Genomic DNA, 22,784 nt, shown 5'->3' on the forward strand with positions numbered 1-22,784 from the left:
GTGCAGAAATCTAAGTTGCATATACAGCCCGTGCTTGGCTGTGTTTTTTGGGAGTTGTGCATTTTATTCCCAGTAAGGGAATTCAGCTTTGTATCTGCTTCAATCTCTTTCTCAGATATGGCCCATCAAAATCAGAATGAGTTCCAGTTCGGTGGTCTTTCACAGGAAGACAAATTGGATGGTACCAACTACTCCCTCTGGAGTTTCATGGTACGTAATATTCTGATTTCTCGCAATTTATGGGATTATGTCAATGGGGATGAAATCCGACCAGCAGATATTGCACCTGCTACCCCTCCTCAGCAAGGAGGTGGAAGAGGTCGTGCACAAGGTGCAGCTGCAGGTCAAGTTGTTGGTGCAGCTACAGTCAATACTCCTGAGCAAAAGAGATGGGATTCACGGGATGCCTTAGCCTTGTCATGCATCTCTCTTTCAGTGAAAAGATCAATCATTCCGCATATCCGGTCGTGTAAGACCTCCAGGGCAGCGTGGGATATTTTGGAAAGCATGTATGCAGCACGGAATGATGCCAGGGTATCTTTTTTAAAAAGAGAGTTGAGCAATACACATATGGAGGAGGGTGGCTCCATGTCAGCCCACCTCACTAAGCTACAGGATCTCAGAGAGCAGTTGTTAAACATAGATGAAATTATTCCTGATTCAGAGATGATTACAACCACTCTGAATTCTCTTCCTGAGTCTTATCTCAGCTTTCACACTTCGCTGAATTTATCATTGAGGGGGGGTGCAAATCCTCTTTCTTTTCATGAGCTGATAGGACTTCTGCTTCAGGAAGAGCAGACCAGGAAAAATTTGGCTTCACGTGCAGGTGAACAAGCCATGCTCTCAAAATTTAAATCAAAAACAAAGGGACAGGCAAAGACAGCAGCAAATCAGCCTTCCAGTGGGTCAGGACAGCCTTCACAAAAGGCTAAAAGTGATGCAAGCAAGCCCAAAAAGAAGGGTTTTTGTCACTACTGCAAAAAGCCAGGTCATCACATAGCAGAATGCAGGAAAAGGATTGCAAAGGAAAAGAAAAACAGCTCAGGAATGGCTGTTTCAGATTCAGCCCCTTGTGCATCTGACAGTGGGGATGCTGCAGCCAACTTTGTTGGTCAAGATTATGCCTTTTTATCTTGCATTTCTGATTCTAGGTTGGCTGTTCCAGATACTCGGGATAGTACAGCTTCTTGCAGTGATGATACATATGCATTTTTGACTTGCAGTTTTGACTCTCCTTCAGATGCATCTGCTTTCAGTGTTGATGAAACACTGAACACATGGTATTTTGACAGCGGTGCATCCAAGCACATCACTTCAAGGAAGTGTCTCTTTACTTCCTTGCATCCACCTCCTGTTGGTAAGAAAGTCACTTGTGCCAACAACTCCTCATATTCAGTACGTGGCACAGGAGAAGTTGAGCTCACTGCAATTGATGGCTCAATTTTCAGACTTTCTGATGTCTTATATGTGCCTGGCATAACCAAAAATCTCCTTTCAGTGTCCACTCTTAACAGAGGGGGATTTCAGGTCATCTTTGAGGATGACAAATGTGCTGTCCGGGACAGGGAAGCTAACTATGCCTTAATGTTATCTGGTACTCTGCTGCGTGGACTTTTTCAGCTTGATATTTTTGAGAAAAGAGCAGCTCATGCTTTGGCAATTTCTACCCCTACAGTTGCCATGCAAAATGCAGAATTATGGCATGCCAGATATGGCCACATGCATTACAACAGCTTAATGACACTTCAGAAATTTTCAATGGTTGATGCATTGCCACCTCTTGAGATACCTCCTCCACATGCCTGTGAAGGGTGCATTTTAGGTAAAATGCATAGATTTCCCTTCAAAAAGGATGGTTCAGTTAAAGCTGTTCGCAAATTGCAGCTTATACACAGTGATGTCTGTGGTCCCATGAGGACTCCGTCATTGGGTGGTCATCTCTACTTTGTCACATTTATTGATGACTACTCCAATTTTACTTGGGTTTATGGGCTGAAAAAGAAATCTGAAGTCTTCACAGTGTTTAAACACTTTTCAGCCATGGTTGAAAATGAAACTGGGCTCAAGATACAGACATTACGCACGGATAGAGGTGGGGAATACCTATCTGTAGAATTTGATGCTTTCCTCAAACAAAAGGGTATTGTGCATCAGCTCACAGTCAGGCTGACCCCTCAGCAAAATGGCAAAGCTGAGAGGAAAAATAGAACCCTCATGGAGATGGACAGATGTATGCTGAAGAGCAAACACATGCCTCATAAATTCTGGTTAGAGGGTTTGATGTGTGCCAATTACATTTTGAACAGGGCTCCCACTAAGGCTTTAAAAACAAAAACTCCTTTTGAGGTCTGGAATGACAGGAAGCCTTCAGTGGATCACTTCCGAGTCTTTGGATGCCTTGCCTATGCACATGTGCCAGTTGAATTTAGGCACAAATTGTCAGATAAAGCCATCAAATGCATATTTGTTGGATACAGTACAGAAAGCAAGGGGTATCGTCTCTACAATCCTGCTACACGCAAAATCATTGTAAGTAGAGATGTGATATTTTCTGAAAATTCAGCTCACACTCAGGCTGATTTTCAAATGCCTTCACCTTCAGAAGATGTCTTTCAAGGGTTGCTACCCATTGCTTTGGGTTCCCCTGCTGATTTTTCTGATCCAAATCAGAATTTACAGCAACCTTCAAATGCTTCAGTTCCGCCACAGGATGTCATGCCTCCTCCACAGGCAGTGGAACAAGCGGTGCAGCAAGAAATTGCAGACATACATGCAGCAAAAACAGTCCCAAACTGGCTGTTACAGACTCTCCGGGAGAGTAAACTTGATGCTCCGTTACCTGGCAGGACTCGCAGTGCAGCAAGGCACATGGAAGGTGCTAATTCAGTGGAATCAGCATATGCAGGTACTCTCCTTGATGAAGAGGAGCCTGCCACATTTGAAGAGGCACAAGGTAATGTGCATTGGATGAATGCCATGCACGATGAGTTGCAGTCCATTGCAAAAAATCAGACTTGGGATGTTGTGGACTTGCCACAGGGTAAACATGCTATTGGCACACGATGGGTATTTAAAGTCAAACGGAAGCCAGATGGCTCCATTAACAGATATAAAGCCAGGCTGGTTGCTAAAGCCTATGCTCAGAAAAAGGGCATAGATTATGAGGAGACTTTTGCTCCTACATCCCGGATGACTACCATCCGATCAGTAATTGCAATGGCTGCACATTTTGAGTGGAATGTTCATCAGTTGGACATCAAAACAGCCTTCTTAAATGGGGACTTGCTGGAAGAGGTGTATGTCAAACCACCTCCGGGTTTTGGAATTACAGCAAATGCACTTCAAGTCTGCAAGCTTAATAAAGCTTTATATGGGCTGAAACAGGCCCCTCGTGCATGGTATGCCAAGATACATGCCTTTTTGACCAGCAAGGGGCTGCACAATAGTCCTACTGAGAGCACCCTCTACATCAAGATGGATAGGGGGGAAATATTAGTCATCCTTCTTTATGTTGATGACTTACTGCTCACAGGGTCCAATGAAGGAAAAATTGCAGATTTCAAAGCTGATTTGCAGACCCACTTTGATATGTCAGATTTGGGGCTGCTTCATTTTTATTTGGGGATCCAGTTCTCTCATGAGAGACGTGGCACTGTTATGTCTCAGTCCAAGTATGTTCAGAAACTTTTGGACAGATTTAACATGCAAGAGTGTAAGCCCATATCTACTCCTATGGAACCGGGGCTGAAACTCACAATGCATGATGCAGGAGAATCAGTTGATGCCACACTTTACAGTCAAGCTGTTGGATGCCTCATATATCTCTGCAATACTAGGCCTGATATTCAGTTTGCAGTATCTCAGGTGAGCAGGTACATGCACAGCCCCAAAACTATGCATTGGCAGGCAGTTAAGCGCATCTTCCGTTATTTGCAAGGCACCAAGTCTTTTGGCTTACTATTTCCCAGGGGGGGTGACTTGCAGATGCATGCCTACAGTGATTCAGATTGGGCTGGTGATTATGACACTAGGCAGTCCACTAGTGGCAATTGTTTCTTTTTGGGAAAATCTTGCATTTCATGGCTGAGCAAGAAACAATCTACAGTGGCTACCTCATCATGTGAAGCTGAGTACAGGGCAGCTTTCACAGCAACAGTTGAATGTGTCTGGCTGAGACGTTTATTTGCTGATCTTCATCTGTCTTTGGAGGGTCCTTCTCCAATTCTCACTGATAGTCAGAGTGCCATTGCAGTGGCAAAGAATCCAGTGTTTCATGCTCGCACGAAGCACATTGAGGTTCACTATCACTACGTCAGAGAGAAGTTGCATGCAGGAGAGATCAGTATGATCTTTGTGTCCACACATGACAACGTTGCAGATATTTTCACCAAAGCGCTACCACGTGAGAAGTTTGAGGCATTTCGCAGTGCCCTGAACTTATATCCGTTTGGTGATTGATCAGCCTTGTACATGACATTGGCAGTGCAGGGGGGTGTTGGAATTATAGATATAATTCAGCAGTGACCAATGTAATATAATAAGTTAGTTAGGAGCACTTTTCCCTCATTTAGAGGTTTTTCCCCCTAACTGCAGTTAGTTCACTAACTATGGTTAGTGACTACTAAGGTTTTGTCACTAGGACAAAACCTTATCCTACTCACTTTGTGTAGTACTCTTTTTACACTCTATTCTATTGCAACTACAGCTTCCAAGCTTTCGACTCTCTCACTCCCTCTAGCTCTCACTCTCTCCCTTTCCTTCATAGGTCGCGTCGAAGAGTGCTCAGGCACCCCCTTGCCCATATGCCGAGACGAGGAAGGGTGGGAGGTGGGGGGGGGGGGAGGCGGCTACTATAAGGGGACCCGGGGGGCAGCAGCCACACTCTGTCCCTACACCTCTCTCTCTCTCTCCTTTGCTCTTGTTGGAAGACAAGCTCGCGTATGCTATCCCACAGATATGTTACGGATAGCTGGATATGCCTATCGGCACTATGATTGGTGTGTTAGTAGTCAGACCATGGTTCATGCCCATGGTTAGTTCTTATTAGTCTAGTTAGGTCTTATCTTGTGGTTTCTTTTTAGAGTGTTCACTTGGTGGATGTACTGTCTTTTTCCTTCTAGTATGGAATAGACTGTGTGTTGGAGGCTGCTTGCCCTCCTGGTGTTCTTTGTCATACCTTGGTGTTCCCGCTTCTGCTACGCTATCTTCTTTGACATGGTATCAGAGCACTTCATTGCTTATGGGTGAGCTACTATGGTAGAGTGGTGTGTTGAGGCAGAACCCTGGTCATTTTTTAGGATAAGAGAGACGTGCTAAGCCTGTGTTGAATTCCTGGCTTGTCCTCCCTTCTACAAGCAGTTTTTGGGAGAGCAACGGACCTGCACGCTATGCACACTGGGAGTGGTTGAGATAGAGGAACACTTTCTTTGCACTTGCCCAGCCTACTACAAGATCCGGGGAGGATACCACTGTCTCTATCAGGCCCACTATCACGATTGATCCACTTCCATAACCAGGTCTGCACTGGACCCTATCTGCTTGAGATGCGCCAACACAAGGAGACCCTACTACGACAGATCAGAGAGCAGCAGGAGTCGATCACACCACAAGATGAAGAGGCTGATCACACATAGCGGTACGTCACAGATTTTTATGCATTCGACTCAGCTCCAGGACACAGTAGGGTGGAGGAGGAGCTAGCTGCTATGTGGGCAGTCTGGATTACCGAGAGAGGATTGTAGAGGCCATCCACGACAAAGAAAGTGCCTAGAGCACACTCGATTGAGGTTTGCCCCATCACAGCTTTCCTCAGAGGCAACCGCCCGAGACGAGGGGTCAATCTAAACAAAGCTCACCGAGTTCAGAAATCAAGGAGACCACGCCCCCCCTTCCACACCGTAGCATGAGACAGCCAGACAGACTCAGATTCGAGACATTTTTACAGTTCATAGACGAGCCACCACAGTGCCGGGTTTCGATTTCTGAGTTTCGAATTCCAGTTTCAGTTCTCAGCCTGCTTCATGTAGCAGATAGCACATGATATGATATGATATGATATATTTTTGTACTTCACTTTGCTTGAGCCATTGAGCTCATTTTTATTTCAGCACATTACTCAGCAAAGAGTCTTAGCGCGCCCTTTGCCTCAGCCCTTTGTGGCTTGTATGAGTTTTTCCCTTTTGGTGTCACTTTGTCCCAAGGGCTCGCCAGACATCCCGTGGACGTTAATCCTCTCTCTCTCTCTCTCTCTCTCTCTCTCTCTCTCTCTCTCTCTTTGCTTGCCGCTCCGCTCAACTCCCTTCCTTGCTGCTGAGCCCCCTCCCTCGCCGCTCACCCCCCTCCCTCCCCGCTCAACCCCTCCTACTCCTACCCTCCCGCTCCTCTGCTCCTGCCCTCCCTCTCCTCCGCTTCTGCTCTCTCTCTCTCCTGCTCTTGCCCTCCGCTCCTGCTCCCGCCCTCCCGCTCCTACCCTCCGCTCAGCCCCCTCCCTCGCCGCTCAAACCCTCCCGCTCCTACCCTCCCGCTCCTCCGCTCCTACCCTCCCTCTCCTGCCCTCCCGCTCCTGCTCCCGCCCTCTCGCTCCTGCTCCCCGCCTGCAGCTCCTATTGCTGCTCCGTTGCCCCTCCACCCGCGCTGCTCCTCCTCCCTCCCGCACTCCTCCCTCCCGCGCTGCGCTACAGTCCCGCCTGCTGCTGTTGCTGCTGCTCCCGCCGTTGCAGCTCCGCCCACGCCTAGGCCGTTAGGCCTCCCACCCGCTCCCTCCTTCACCTCTCCACCTCCCCACCTTTGGTTGCCTCTCTCTCTCCCGCCACGCTTCACAAACCCCCCCTCCAAGGTAGCTCCCTCCTTCGCCTCTCCACCTCCGGCTCCTCCGACTTCTTTACCTTCCTCGCCCTAGGTGTGCTTCCTGCCATTGGGGGGGGGGAGCCTGTGCTTTCGCTCCCGATCGCACACTAAAACCTGCATCAAGGGGACACGAATCAATCCAAGGCAATGGGAAAAGCCAAGAAAGAGACAAATAAAGCCAAGAAAGTCGACAACAACAACAAAAAACAACAGACACAATTGAAACTTGAGGATGTGAACATGCGTGTGAACCGAAGTGGACTCGGGGTTGAAAGCAAAGCAAAGGCGGGGCCCACTTCAATCTCAGCTTCAGCCTCTATCTCTACTTCGACTTCAGCCCCCACTTCAGTTTTCTAGCCTCAACTCCCTCTATCTCTACTTCGACTTCAGCCACCGCTTCACTCTCAGCTCCAGTTCTAGTCTCAGCTCCCTCTACATCCTCACTTTTGACTTCAGCTTTCACTTCAGCACTAGTTTCAGCTACAGCTCCCACATCCCCAGCTACAGCTACAGCCACTATTAGTGACATACTTATGCCCGTGGCGCCGGTTGTTTCCTTCCCTTCCTCTCCTGTTACAGCTCTCGCACCACTTATGACACCTACTTCGGAGGTGTCATACACTGCTCTGCATTACGCTTCACTCTCCCCTCTCCCTCTCAGTCAGCCCATGCTCCCACATCCCATTGGGACTACCTCATCCATTCCACTGTCATCTCCGTACCTCACCTAGTCACAGCTAGGATCTTGCAGATTGAGGTAGCTCTTCCAGAGGAGTGGGTAGACACAGATGATATGCCACTCACTTGCTCCACTTGGGCAGGTACTTTTACGAGAGGTGGTGTCCCGCACACAGGTTTTAGCCTTTCGAGATGCATAGGAGGATGCTTTGGCTTTTATTGTGCAGGATGGTGGCAGATTGCTCAGATCCACAGAGGACATCTTGCTTGAGTCTGCTTTTCAGCCTATCAGGGTTGTGCGTCTTTTGGGATCAGATTCAGAGTGGTTCCTCCACCCAGACCCTCGGCTTCTCTCCACTGGGTCTTGGAGGCTTTGGCTTTACTGGGGAGTTCCCATTAGGTATTTGTAGTGGGACCCTGGAGAGTGGGAGTGGATTGACGCAGGGCATGGAGAGAAGAGCATCCCCTTCTTTCGTTACACGGTAAGTAATGCCAAGAGATTTCAGCTCAGTGGTAGAGGTTGGAGACCTTCTAGAGTTCCTCATTGGGAGACATTTGATATCACTGTGGATCTGCAGAGGTGCTTCTGGAGGAGACTCTGGAAATCCCACAAGAATAGAAAGATCACTCTTTTCTTTTGGCTTTCTATCCATGGTGGGATTGGAGTGAACCTTTGGAGATCCAGGTTCGGAGCCGACCCTAATTGCCCTCGTTGCCTCTCTGCTTCAGAGACTATTCCACATTGTTTATGGAACTGCAAACAGCAGATGAGGATGATTTGGATGGGGGTAGCAAAACATAATGAAAGGCTATCTTATTGCTCCATACTGGGGAGCTGATTTTGGCTTTCGTTGGATACTGACATGGGAGACGTGTTAGGAACATGGTGGAGAGAGAGGGAGAGAAGGTTAGGGTGTGAGGAAATAATACATGAATGAAAACATAATGAAAGGCTATCTTATTCATTAAGTGTGTCATGACAAGTGAAGTACAAGCCTTTATATAGGCTACTCACATACATTCTAGCACCTAGTGCTATGGGATAAGTCCCATGATGACACGTGGCACTCACACAAGACACACACACATAAACTAGCACTAGATCACCTAGTACTACACACTAACACTTCACACCAACACACTCTTTGACAATGATATCTCCAACACCCACCTTCGGAGCAAAGAGGTGTGAGACCCAACACGCAAGAGTAGACCGATCCCCCCTCCACCGCAATACTGCAAAGAGAAAGGCCAACTATCCAACACGTCCCGTGTGATAGTGACTTCTAAGTCAGCTTGCGACCGGCAAGGGCAAACCATCACTCGTCATCCCCCCTTACCCTGAATTGGGTGGTCAATATACCATCAAACCAAGCAACAAAACTAGCATGCTCTTTCTAGACAACTGGTATGGGTTGGCAGAGGAGTATCTTGTTTGCTTTCTTTTAATGTGTCAAGGAGCCAACGGGGGACCTTTTTGGGCTCCTGGATTCTAACTCTTTCTTGGTCAAGAGCCCTGTGCAAACGGTTCGAATCAATGAGAGGCATATCGGGCTGAATATCTGGCTGCACATGTGGCTGTACATGACCAACAAATGGAGGAGGTACAACCTCAGATGGAACATCATCTTGAGCATTAGATGGAAACAAAGGCATCAAGGTATCAAAAATATCTGGGACATCAACAACGGACTGTTTTTTACAGTCCAGCAAAGGCATAGTGGTAGATTCATCAAAGACAACATCCCAACTAACAAATCACTTGCCTGTGCGGGGTTAATAGAGCTTATAGCGATGAAAGACAACATCCCAACTAACAAATCACTTGCCTGTGCGGGGTTAATAGAGCTTATAGCCCTTGCTCTCTGAGCTATACCCAATAAAAATGCACTTGACACCTCTATCATCCAACTTGGTGCGTGTCTGTGAAGGCACATTAGCATAGGCCAAACATCCAAAAGTCCTCATGTGAGAAATGCGAGGCTTACGACCCATCCAAGCCTCATAAGGTGTGATAGTCTGCAATGCCTTTGTGACACATCTATTCAAAATGTAATTAGCACACATGACGGCATCCAACCACAACTTGTTAGGCAAATGTTTCCCTTTCAACATGCACCTAGCCATCTCCATCATTGATCTATTCTTCGGCTCAGCCACGGGATTCTGTTGAGGAGTGAGATGTATGCTCTAATGAGCTGAATAACTTCCGGCAGGAAGTGATGTGCTTGCTAGCATCACTATCAAAGAACCAGGCATCATGAACAGCTGAAACCGCCATGTACGCATCATGAACATTAGGATTATACTGACATGTAACCAAGAAAGCCAATGTTGGTCTTGTGCAAAATTAGCGGAGTCGTGTCAATCTTCTGCACTAGAAGGATCAAATACTGCAAGCATAGTTTTTTCCATACGTTACCATACGCATACGTCATACGAGTATGGAAGTATTATTGGAGTATGGTTTAACTCCTAGAGCTGAAACATACGTGACCCTAATTTTACCCAAAAACATTTAGAAAAATATACATTGTACACATTACATTGACATAGAGCTACAAAACTTTCAACTTTCAACTTGAAACTTGTATTAATATTAAAGTCATGAATCATGAAGTTCAAAGAGTCCACCCTCCAAAGACCAGAGTCATCTAGAATTTGGATTCGGATACATAGTGTCAATGATAGATCAATACTGCACCAAACATCATGGTAGGTAGTAGAAACCTGGAAGTAGTTACTACACCAAAACATCAAAGGCAAAACATCGAATAAGAAAATGCTGCCAGAGCCCAGAAATAAAGCTGAAAATTGAAATGGATCACAATTCACAACCGATGAGGCTCAAGCCTCAAACTGCATCCTCATCCTCATTCTCTTTCTCATCCTCATCCTCATCCTCATCATCATCTGCATCAGTGCCATCCTCCTCCTCCTCCTCATTCTCCTTAAGACCATCCTTGAGGCCAACCACAACCAACATCGACCAACAGCGTACGGAGTATGGATTAGCAGCGTACGGATTAGAATAGTGCTAAAAAATGTGTTTTTTAAGGTTTTGCCAGGCACAAAATCGATCCCCTTCCCCCCCACAAAAAACCCACCACAACAACCCACCCACCCCACACCAAAACAAGACAAAACAAACCAAACACACACACACTTTTTTTTTGTGGGAAGAAATCTTTTATTTCTGTAGAATAATTACATTCATAGTTACTTCAAAAAACGAAGTAACTACTACTCAACTAAAGATCTCAGTATAAGCTGTATACACATCCTAATCAATCAAACGAGTCTGAAAACAATCATAGAATGATTGTTGCAGAGATCGTTTGAAAAAAAGAAGAAAATCCATCAAAGACAAATGCCAAGGAGAACTCGCCATAGGAAAAGCTGTTGTCGAAGAGGGACTTTGTAATGCCAAACACACACACACACACACACACACACACACACACAACACTTTTTTTTTAGTGAAATCTTATATTTCTGTGTGGGAAACCTCAAAGGAGGTGAAGAAAAAAATTTACAAGTACAGCGTCAGAGCAAAAGTCATGAGGCAGCCAAGTAAAAAGTTACATATCAAGCTGGAGGAGGATCAAACACAACATCCTCCAGCTTCAAATTATTGCTCTGTAAAAACTGATGCAGTGATGAAACCACACTATCAATAAAAACCAGCTGTTTTTTGTCCTTGTGATTCTTCTTGATATGGGCTGGTACCCAAAATTTCTAAATCACAGGGTCAAAAACTTGTTGTAACATGGGATGAAAAGATTCCAGAAAAAAAGGCACTTCTGTATCCCAAACAGAAGGAGACGTTAGCACAGGCATCAGAGGCAAAGGAGCTAGATCAACATCTGTAGTACCGACAAAAGAGCTACATCTGATAAAGCAGGACTCAGCATCTCAGCTTTGAGATGCTTCACTTCGAGGATCAACCTGAGAAAGAGCATGTGCAGCATCCTGTATGATCCCCTCTGCAAGGGACACAGATTTTCAGTCACTTTGCCTGCTCCCCATTCTTTATGACATGGGGCTCAGTGGCTTGGCTTTCTGTTACAGGGCCTCAGGGTATTCTATGAGAGACTTGACTCCTCTCGGGCCATTTTGGTTCGACCTCATCAGATTGAGTCCTGTTCGTCCGGATGTGGTACCACACCTTCCTTTTACAGATGTACATGTCTCGGTGGATACTTCTTGGGAGATTTTAGCGAGCATAGCATCCTAGCATATCTGGAGGGCCAGATGTACAGATGCTATGGAGGGTACTTAGGTTCATCCCTCCCACACTTTGGCTAGTATCTGGACAGACACCGTACATACTTTGATGGCCATATGGATGAGGATACAGGGAGACTCCCGTGCAGCCTTAGCTAGGAGGGCTTCTTTCTTCAGGGAATGGAAGGACTCTCCTTTCTTCTTTGAGACTCCTACAGGGTTGAGGTGGCACTTTCAGCCTCAGCCTTGGTTGTTTTCCACCTCACTTTGAGGGGGCTTTATTTATCCTCATGATTTCATGATGTTGTATTTTCGCTGAGAGCTTGCTCTAGCGAGTTTCTTTCTTACTTAATAGAAGTCTCTTTTTTGAAAAATAAATAAATAAATAGAGAAGTCACGTCACTTCCAATATTCTATTGGGATTTTATTTCCGTCCACCAACCAATATTCTATTGGGTTTTATTTACCTTATTCATCCATGTCACTAGGCCCAAGGGCTCCCTTATAGGGCCCTTTTTAAGCCCAATTTTTTTGTAATGGTAGATAACAATTCTTGTGCATATCACATACAGCCATTTGCTTGATTCTTCCACGCTTGATGCCAATCTGCTTGCTGACTCATAGGTCAATGCAATGCATGTACCATTTCTACATGGGAGCTAACGGGGCGTCAACCTTGAGAAGGGGGCGTCGTCATGCGACGCTCAGGGAGGGTAACTTGGTAGTGATTGTAATTAAGTTTTACCGTGGATAGATTGTAACTTTGTTATTGGGAATTTTTCTATGTCAGTTTTCATCACTTTATTTCTCATTTTGATTGAATTACATGAGGAATGCTAACTTGAAATCGAAGTCTTAAAAAGTACAGCCAAGTATTTCGATGTTTTTTAAAGCTAGGATTGGCGGAATATGGAAGAAAGTATGGGTTGCTATGCATAGCTATGTTCCAAGTCATTGTAGGGGAGACGGGAAAATAAAGTTCACAGGAGGGTATAGCCTTTCAATGATGCTAAAACTATCACCGATGCACCATCATGTCCCAAGACTCAGATCCTAGGAGAAGGAAAAATAAAGCTCTTTAGAATATATCAACGGACCGTGAAGTCTTTCAATTACGCTAAAAGCATCATCCATCATGCATGGATATCTTCTAAGCCACAGATTGCGGGGAGAAAGGAAATAGAAAATAGATCACCAGGAGTGTAAGCCCTTTTAATTATGCTAAAATCTGTGCACTATTTCCTGGTTGATATTCTGCACAAATTAAGAATTGACTGGCTTGCAAAATTATATTCCAAGTCACAGAAGTGGGGAGGAACGGAAAAAGCAAGTTCTTTAATAATACATCATGAGGAGTATATATTGGCTTTAATTATGCTGGAAAATGTATACTATTTGTTTGTGATATTTTCCACAAATTTTGCTCTTAGGTCACCTTGTTGAGGGCACCTAAGTTTTCGGACGAGATCTTTAGCTTCAATTTTGGTGGCTCAAGTGGCAACCTGGTTGCTGCTGGAAGCAAGGCCAAGGTATATAATCCCTTCCCTTTGTTTGGTTTTGAACGAAAGGGCATCCCTAGGCGAGATGGAGTTGTAATTCTTTCCATTTATGCTGCATGGTCTGGTGGTAGAGTTGCTTTCAAATTTAAGATCTCACTTGGCATCAGTTTGGTTGTCTCTAGGTGCTGTGTTGGGATTGGAGAACAAGAAAAGAGGTGGCCTGTATGGAGGAATGTCATACAGAGGATGTCACTCAGGTTTTATCACTGTACACAATTGCTGTTATATAAATGATGACTATTCCTGTTCAGGCAGTGTATGATCTCACAATACGAATACGATAAGATTGCTTCTCTAAGTTTAACAAGGATGTTGTTGTGAAATAAATGATTCCCTTGTGCTGCCTTCTTTTACTGCAACTCTGTAAGCCCATAAAAATTGCACTATATGTTGTGTCTTTAGAGGATGAGTTTGGGTATGTTCCTGGATTCATCTAGATATCTGCTGCTGATTTTGCTTTAGTTCAGCTAGCATTTCTTACTTCTGAATCTGGAGTTGATCAGCTGAGTCCTTTTGTTAGTGCCTCCATCCATTTCAGCGTCTGTTCAGGCCTGAAACAGTGATCTTTGGACAGTTCTAATCACTCCTTTCCAGAGGGAATTATACCAGTTTGTGGAAGCAATACTACCCCATCATAAGGTCACTCCTTGATTGAGACTAAGGATGAGATCATTGGATTTGAAGCAGAATTAAATTGTTGGCTGAATAAAGAGACTCCCTCGAAAGACTTCGAAGGATGGGCTATACCGTGCATTAGCAACACTTAGTTTAGACTCCAAGGATAATAATTTGCATTCAAGCTGTAAGTCCTGAGTTGGTAAATTTTCTCGGTTGGTGATGAGACTGCCACCATATTTTACATGTGTGGGTACGAGAAGAGGACGTTAAATGTGTCTTGCTATGTTTTGTCCACAAATGTTTTAAAAAAAAATATTTCACATGTGTTTATCCATGTATTTCAAATCTTTTCTTCCATGTTCATTGGAGACATCTAAGTAAAGGTTTTAAATACTTAAAATTAAAAAAAAACTTAAATCTAAAATGTATTCTACTTGGAAAGTCTGTACTTTGTGTTTTATAATCTTGTTGAGTTTAAGGAGTTAATCATGCCATCTTCTAGATAGTTAACTAGTTTTGCAACTACTTGGGTTTCCTTGGATATTAATAGGTTAGCCATGGACTCAGCTGCTTGCATCACTTTGGTGATGACAGCAAAACAATATGTAGTTGTTGAGAAATCCTTGGGGGTAAACCACTTGAAAATTAAGACTTTGGTGGTCACTAAGGTGATGTGCTTGTGTCAATTGAGTGACGAACTCACTTGAAGTGCTTTGGCGTTTGGATTCACTTTATCGTGAACTAAATTGAGGGAAAATTTATCCTCAACTAAATCGAAAGGACTCGGGTGGGTTGATCATAAAGAGCAGGAAATGCCAAGAAAAAGAAGTGCCTATGGCTGCCCAGTGCTCTTAAAGAATAGGAAATGCCAAGAAAAAAGAAGGCCCTATGGTTGCCTAGTGCTCTTAAAGAGCATGAAACGCCAAGAAAAAATGAATCTCCGTGCGGAAAGCAAGTGTTTTAGATGCAGAAAGAGGGGCGTGTGGCTGCCTAGTGCCTTGGAAGGCTAGTCGGCCACAAGGAGCAGAGAATGCCACAAGACCGATCTAAGTCAATGATCGGAGTTACCAGATTCCAAGATCCACTTTAGGTGGAAGAGTTGGAGGAGACCCTCCAACAAGAACAAAATGTGTACCCCACAAGGAAGAAAAGCACCCAAAAGCAAGTTATCTGCGGGTAACTTGCCAAGTACCAGAACTATTAGGCAATTGATGCCAAGACAGGAGGTATCCCCAAGTTTGACGCTGTATCAAGAAGCTTTTCAGTTGAGGACAACTGATTAGAAGCCAAGGGGATGTTACCAATTGGTATTTCTCCCAAGAAATAAAGAGGATTTTTTATTGCATTGACAATGGTCAAGAAAGTTGACTTGGTTAACTAGAATAAGCTTTGTTTTACTTTTGCTTCGCATTAGTAAAAGAGAACTGTGGGGACACCCACAAGGGACTAGGATTAGTCCATGAACTAGGAATGCATGCATTTTGCACAAGGCTCAAAAAGTAAAGACAAGGGGCCGCCTCATTAAAAGGAGGGCCCACAAGATTGAAAGGCACCTAAAAGCTCCAAAGCACCAGATTTAGAAGGAAAAAGACTAAAAGCTTGGCGTTTTGTAAAAGTAGCTTTTAGAAAGCAGGCCCTAGCTTTTTGCTAGGCCTAGTCTATAAAAGAAAGGCCCTTGGCCTCCTAGATTCATTCAAGATTGTACTTAGACTTATGCTCTTTCATGAGCTAGTTGTACAAAGATTATTCTATTGCAATAAAGACCGGTCCAGCCCTTATTTTTGGGCCCTACTGTGGTGTCTTGTATTCTTTCTCTCTCTTAGACCCCTCTTTCTATTGCTGTGATTCACTTCTACTCCTCCCAGGCTGAGTTGCGATTCATTCCAGCAGCATATCTTCGACTCTCTGACGCATACAAGTGCCCGGAAAGAGTGCAGCTGCAGCGATCCAGTTCCCAGCCGTTCTAGAAGATCATCTACCTGTTGCAATTAGGGTTTCCAGCCCTACTGGGTGCCCAGAGATGCTGCGAATTGACTCCAAAGCACCAGACCTGCTGCGAATTGATTCCAAGGAGCCTAGCACTGCCGCGATTTGGTCTAAGGGTGCCCAGGATCCTCTACAAGCTATTCTTGGGAGTAGAGCCATATTGCGATTTGTTCCAGAAAGCTGTTTTGTGTGTTGCAAACTGCTCGAAAGTGTTATAATAGCAGTGATTTTATTGCTAAAGTATTTTCAAGTATCTTCAGGTTTGGTTAGTATAGACAAGCAAGGAATATCTGGAAAGGGATTACTAGGATTTCGACTCTTCTTCTATTTTCTCGATTCGGCGACACCTTAGTTGAGTCGTGCTCTCTAGATGATGTACCAGCCTTACCATTCAGAGTGGTACATACTTCGGTGGATTCCTCTTGAGAGCAACGGCTTGCATTTCAGTATGGCATATCCGGAGAGTCAGATGCAGAGAGGCCTTAGACCATTCCCAGCTCCACCCCTCTCATACCTTGGCTAGTATTTGGATAGATATTATACCTACCTTGATGTCCACTTGGATGAGAATACGAGGATCTTCAGCGGCCTCTACTAGGAGGGTTTCTTTCCTTAGGGAGTGGAGAGGCTCCCATTTCTTCTCAGAGTCCTGTACAGGGTTGCAGTGGCATTTTCAGCCTCAACCTTCTCGCGGGTTTTGTTTGATACCTAATAGAAGTCTTTTGCTTGAAAAAAAAATGCCAGTATCTAGCAGCAGGGTGTTGCCTAGTGCTGCATAGTGGTGCTCCTGCTCTAGTGGACAGCCAACATGTGGCAATGTTTGCTCATTTGCACCTTTCTCTGATCCTACGGTGTACTACTCGCCTCCAACAATGGATGTTGACCTGCTTGCTACTCTACAGAACACCCTATACTGAGGAACAACAAATGGATCCCATTGACAAGGGCTTGTGCGGTTGATATAGGACTGGAGAGCTAGAAAACTGCCCGATCCAGTCTACAGGCTGGCTGACCAGCCTGCAGCTGACGTTGTCATCTTGCAGAAAAATGCTTGCAAGATCACTGCACCTTGCTGTCATGTAGAAGCTTCACAGTAGGTGCCTGTTTGTTGCACCTTTCTGCCCTGCCCCAACCTGCAGAACACCTCCAAACGCAGCTAGCATGCTGCCTATGTGGCAGCCGTGAAAATGCTCTGAGTCCGGCCCCTTTGTAATGAGAAACCATCTCTATTGAGGGCCAGTAGGGGCAAGGGGTGCCACTGGAGCATGCTACCGAAGGGAGACACCACCTGAAGTATCCTTGGGCCTTTTCTTCTTCTTTGGGCAATCTCTAGCAAAGTGCCCAAAGAGTGCAAATTCACCCCTAGTCTTGTGGGACTGAAATCTAAACTTCCCGCTAAAAGAGAGAGTCATCTAGTCGCTGAAGCATAGTGTGTTCATCAGAGATATTAGGGTCAGCAACATTGGCCCTAACCCTTGGGACCTCATCAGAGCTGACCACCTCTACTGCAAAGGAAGGCAAACTAGGGAGAGGGGGAACCTCTGCGACCAAACCAAAGGAGACTCCAGTCAGCTCTGCAGGAAGGAAGGCAGACCAGGGGGAGAGGGAACCTTTGTGACCATACCAATGGTAAACCTGAGGAAGGTCCGGAAATTTGATGAATAAAGGTCTTTCTTCTTCATTGGGTCGAATCCTACTGAGAAGGGTGAGAGGGACATCAACCTGGAGCTGAGTGCTAAAGGACTAGCCTAAAACAATATTATTGCGACTTCGGGGAATCAAAAAACCACCCAGAAGAAACCTCTTCCAAACAAACAAATGTCTGAAAGATGTGGGAAGGGTACCAAGCATCCAGTCCCTAGCATGAGTCCTGGAAGGGTGGGATCCATGGATGCATTCGAAGAGGGTAGTGGCGCTCTAAAGTTCCACGTGCTTTTGGAGCTGCTGCATTTTCGTCTTTTCCAAAATGTGTATGTTCTCATGGTCGGTGGAATTGGACAGGTTGAATGGGTTGATGGGAGGCCGACTTGAAACCATAGTTGCTCAAAATGCCATTTTGGCACCCCAGTTAAGAAACGCTGAAATGGCACCATTCCAAAACGGCAAAATGCTGTTTCGGAAACCTGATTTTTCCCAAAAAACCCTGATAGGGTTTTTGGCCCCTACTCCAGCCTCTCCTACTCCTCTCCTACTCCTACTCCTAATCCTCTGCTAATCCTACTCCTACCCCTACTCCTAATCCTCTGCTAATCCTACTCCTACTCCTCTTCCTCTTCTACTTCTCTCTTCTCCAGTCTCTGCTACTCTTCTACACTTCCTACTACTACTCTCCTACTATTGCTCTTCCTACCATTACTACTACTACTACTCTTCCTACATCTCCTCTCCTGCTCAAGCCTCTCCATCCTCCTACTTCTCTGGTTCATGTCGTGGTGTGCATGTGTTTGATTCCTAGGTGTCGCTTTTGATGAGTCAATTTGACTCCTTGGCATTGTTGGCACAAAGTTTAAAAAAACCTTTGTCTCTCATCGCCAAGAGACCGAGACGGACTATACCCACAGAAAGCTGCCAGTAATGGGATATGTCGTAGCTCGGTGGCCTTCTATAGATGTTGCTTCATATGCGTGCGGTTTCAATTATCCGTGTTCCCAATGTGCCTATTAATCAGCACCAGGAGGGTCCCTAACTAGTGTGTATCATTTGACGGAGGTGTGAGACGATGTAGAAGTCGTAGGATAGATAGTATTTTGTGATTCCGTAGAGGAGGGAGGTGCTAATATCCATGGGGTCTTGAAGGGGATGACCTTTGAATTTCAATAAAGGAGATGGCAGTTATGAATCGATAAGAGTATTATCCGATGGAATCTTAGACACCCCCTTCTTTGTACATCCCTGTTTCGAGAGGAAGAGAGTGATATCTCCTACACCATCATGAGGTCACATTGTACTTATGAGGATGATGTTGATGACACCACTGATCCTATATGACTATGTATCTTTAGCATTCAGCATGGGTGATGATGCTCGCTTAGTAGCTCCACCCTTCTGCTTGTTTGTACCAGGTTTTTTATCAATCTCATAGACCCATCGGTCTTTCGTAGACTTTAATAAACTTTCTTTCTTTCTTTCTCTCTCTCTCTCTCTCTCATTCTTTGACTCTCCCTCCTTCTCCTTATACTCTCCCTTCCTCCTCATAATCATCATTCATGAATGATAGATCATTAAATGATAGATGTTGAAACATGCTGCATGAGTCATGACTTAATGCTAAATAGCATAATTTATCGCTTTAAGCACTATATTGATCATTGTATCATGTATAAAAAAATATTTTTACACACAAATTGTATCATATTGCCGTTTCTTTGTTCTGCCGTTTCAGCTAGGGCTGGAAAATCCATTTCCCCAGTTTTTACCGTTTCTGTTTCTGTTCACGACTATGCTTGGAACCTTTTATAAGTCCATCTAAAGACTGTCACTTGCAAATCACCGGGAGAGAGACGGTGTGGGTGTGTTTGTTATTGTGAATGTGTGAGTGTGCTGAGAGTGAATGCAAAGCTAAGAGCGTGAGTGTGATATTGAGTGTGAGGGGAGGAGAGCAGAGAGGGAATCAAGGGTTATGTTTCCTGCTGAAAATAATTGCAGATCACCTGATGAGAATGTTTGAAATCCACATTGTCTTTCCATTTGTATTTCCTTTTTTTATGGTATGTATTATGCACACATTCCTTCATGTGCATGTGTGTACATTTCAGTATCTGTCGACTTGTGCCTACATGCTTTCGTGCTTTCATGGACATGCTTAATTGCAAATGCTGTTGCATATATGTTTCTTTTCTACATTTGGTATTCACAGGTACATATTTTATCTTGCTTTTGTGCAAAGGAAAGCTATAACAGAGTGACCAGCTTGTATACTGGCTAATGTATGGAGATAGTTTGGATTGTTTGTTTGTTTTGCATTTCTGATGCAGATTGTATATATCATGTCATCATAGGTCCGATTCCATCCTACTAGGAGGGAGAGGCTAGTTTCGGCATCTGTGGATGGACTTATGTGTGTTTTTAATACACAGGGGGAAATCAATGATGATGAGGCCCTGGATGTTGTAAGCTCCTCTTCACAGTTTCACGTGTTACAGTGTCTACTGGTCAAGATAGGTGTGTTGAAATAGCATAGTAATTGATACATATGTTTTGGTGTTTTAAGGTTTCTCTCCTTCCTTTGGCTGCCGTTTTTTGGAATAATTGTAATTAGCCTTCTTATTTGAAAAGTGACTCATAAAGAGTATGGCGAAGCTTACTATGAACATGTACATAAGAGTGAGTTTGTGCGCGTGCACATGATCTCATGAGCACGTGTATGTATGCAAAGGGACTGTTGATTGGTGATGAGACCAAAGGGACATTATAGTAGCCAGCTCCTATTTTATTAATCTTGTGGTGACTATCATGAGGTTACAAGCTACTGTTTTTGGTTTGTGTTCATGTGACGACTGCGGACAGACTGTGATACTTATCTTGTGGCTGGACCCATGCATGTGGTAGCAAGCAACCATGTGAAATAGAAAACTTAATTAATACTACCCAACCAATTGAGCATATATTGTCAACAGTTTACTACCCAGCATAGGCTCAAGCATTCTTCAACATTACACCCCGAGCCGTAATCTTACAAATGTTTCTTATGCTAATTTTGAACAGATGTCCGTGTCTGCATATATGCAAGATCACCATATCTTCACATATGCAAGTGTTACTTGATGGATTTAGTCCAAGCTGTGGCCAAGGGGAAAGCATTTTGGGATGAGAACAATGCTAGACTCTGCAGAAAGGATGCTTAAAACGGGCGTTCTCTGAAAGGGTGCCCATCTATAGTCATCCACAGAGAAATGCTATCAAATATTCTTGAACCAGGTGAATTCCCTCTAGTTAAACCTTTAAAATTTAGGCTGTTACTCGCCAAACTTTTCCGTACTGTAATTGCAAACTTTTCCAGCTACGTTTGTTTGGAGGTGAATTGCTTTAGAGTAAGTACACCCTCTTTATTTTCCTATCTTTTCCTGGAGCTTTAGTGAGAAGTAAAGACCTTGGGCTGATTCTGGCTTGAGTCATGGCAGCAGCCTACCTTGGATGCAAGTTGGAGCTTACTGACCTGGGAGAATCATGAAGCTGAGCTGAAGAGAGCACAGCATATGGAGCAGGATAGAGGCATATATTATGGTCTGTAACATGAATCGCAGTTAGAAGGAGAGTTCAGAGAAGTCCCTACTGCCCTCACCGCCCCCCCCCCAGTCCTCCCCTAGCCTCTTCTTTCTTCTTTAATGTGACAGATCTTGCTGATGACGGATTGGTTTTTACAGGCTTCAGGTCAGCCTTCCACTTGAGATTGGCAACTGGCTTCACATTCCGCCAATCTAGATAGAGGTGGCACATTTTGTATTGTCCCTGGGGATTCTACGCCTGACCACTGTCCGGTGGTTCGTACTATTTTGAGCCACACCACTTCTTGTTCTGCTAGTTTCAAGATTTGGAGGCTTTCTACAAAGAGTTCTTAGTGGCAGTTGTCCGTATTTGGGAGTCTTATTTGCAGGATGATATGTGCTCTCCTTCTTTGCCAGTAACTCTTTTCATACTAGTGAGTTCTTTCACTTTGTTGCCAAGACCAAGAGATTGCCATCCAATAGCGGGCTGAAGTGCAAAAGAGATCATCAAATGCCTAGGTTCATGAGCCGCTTGCTATGGTAAGGGCTCATCAATAGCAACTTCTGGAATGGAGGGCTGAGCTTTCTTACCATACATGTGAATCGTTTTGGATAGAGTCAATAAACACTTTTTCTTTGCTCTTTGGTCCTCGACATGGTAGAGGAAGTGTTTCCTAGTTAGTGGACTCTAACGGTATTTTGCACGGAGATCCACAAAAATCATGTTATTTTGCTTGCCTTCTCACAGCAGATCCCCACACACCTTAGAGAGGTAGTGCCAAGCTGAGGGTTTGGCAGAGTGTTCCATTGTTGGTGACTCCGGATATGAGGATCTCACTTGATGCACCATTCACCAACGCAGAATTCAGGACTGCATTATTTGCCATGCATATGGGCAAATTCCTTCTTCATCGCTTTTTGGAGGACATTGGTGATCATGTTACTTCAGCTTTTGGTGAGCACATGTGATTCTACTTTTTTACTTATTGAGGGGGGTGCAGAAATTTGGTCATACAATCACACTGTTGCACCCTGTGGAGGCCAATCGTACTCTTGTAGCCCATTCTGATTTGCTTCACGGTACACAGATGGGCTTTGTGCATGGCTGTATGTTTTCATTCTAGGAGGCCTTGGAGGGGCCAGGCATAGCGGTCATGACCTTGCTATTCTACTTTTATATTTTGAGGAAGCTAATGAAAGAGTAGATTGGGTTTCTTGGAGGACACTTTGCTTTTGTTTTGCTTTTCTAATTCTTGGATCGAAGGGATTTACGCTCTCTTTAGATCAGGTTCTTATTATGGATTCTAGAACTCCATCCCCACAACGAGTACATCTGCCATCAATCCGCTGCTCTAGCCAGGGGCCGATGGGCAGACCCCCATGCGCCAACAACCTGAAGAAGTAAGAGATCTTCCACGGCCGCAAAATCGGCCTATGACCTCACTCAGGACATCTTGCTCTCACGAATCGATGCTCCCTCCAAGGGGGCCATGTTGTTGCCTCCAGCTGTAGACGATGCCTTATGCGAGTGGTATACGAGAAGGAGACCACCTCTATCTGGTCCGAGTGCCCTATGTGGGCAGGCCAAAACCACTCCCCTGGGTCCCACTGAATACCACATAAGGATGTGCCCGCTCCCTCTGGGGTCGATAAGATGATGGAA

General features: G+C 44.8%; 1 protein-coding gene across 1 annotated transcript in view; it reads left to right on the forward strand.

Moving 5' to 3' along the window:
- LOC147905901 (Transducin/WD40 repeat-like superfamily protein) overlaps nt 1–22,784 on the forward strand; it is a 109,618-nt gene that overhangs the window by 41,338 nt on the left and 45,496 nt on the right. The window contains exons 3-5 of the mRNA XM_087382257.1: nt 13,185–13,283; nt 13,436–13,510; nt 19,916–20,026. Of these exons, the coding sequence (XP_087238383.1) occupies nt 13,185–13,283; nt 13,436–13,510; nt 19,916–20,026 (285 nt within the window). The remainder of the gene's footprint in view (nt 1–13,184; nt 13,284–13,435; nt 13,511–19,915; nt 20,027–22,784) is intronic.

The sequence above is a fragment of the Dipteris shenzhenensis genome, chromosome 1 (assembly GCF_047967505.1).
Source record: "Dipteris shenzhenensis isolate YYH24624 ecotype China chromosome 1, Dip_SZ_1.0, whole genome shotgun sequence".
NCBI classification, from domain to species: domain Eukaryota; kingdom Viridiplantae; phylum Streptophyta; class Polypodiopsida; order Gleicheniales; family Dipteridaceae; genus Dipteris; species Dipteris shenzhenensis.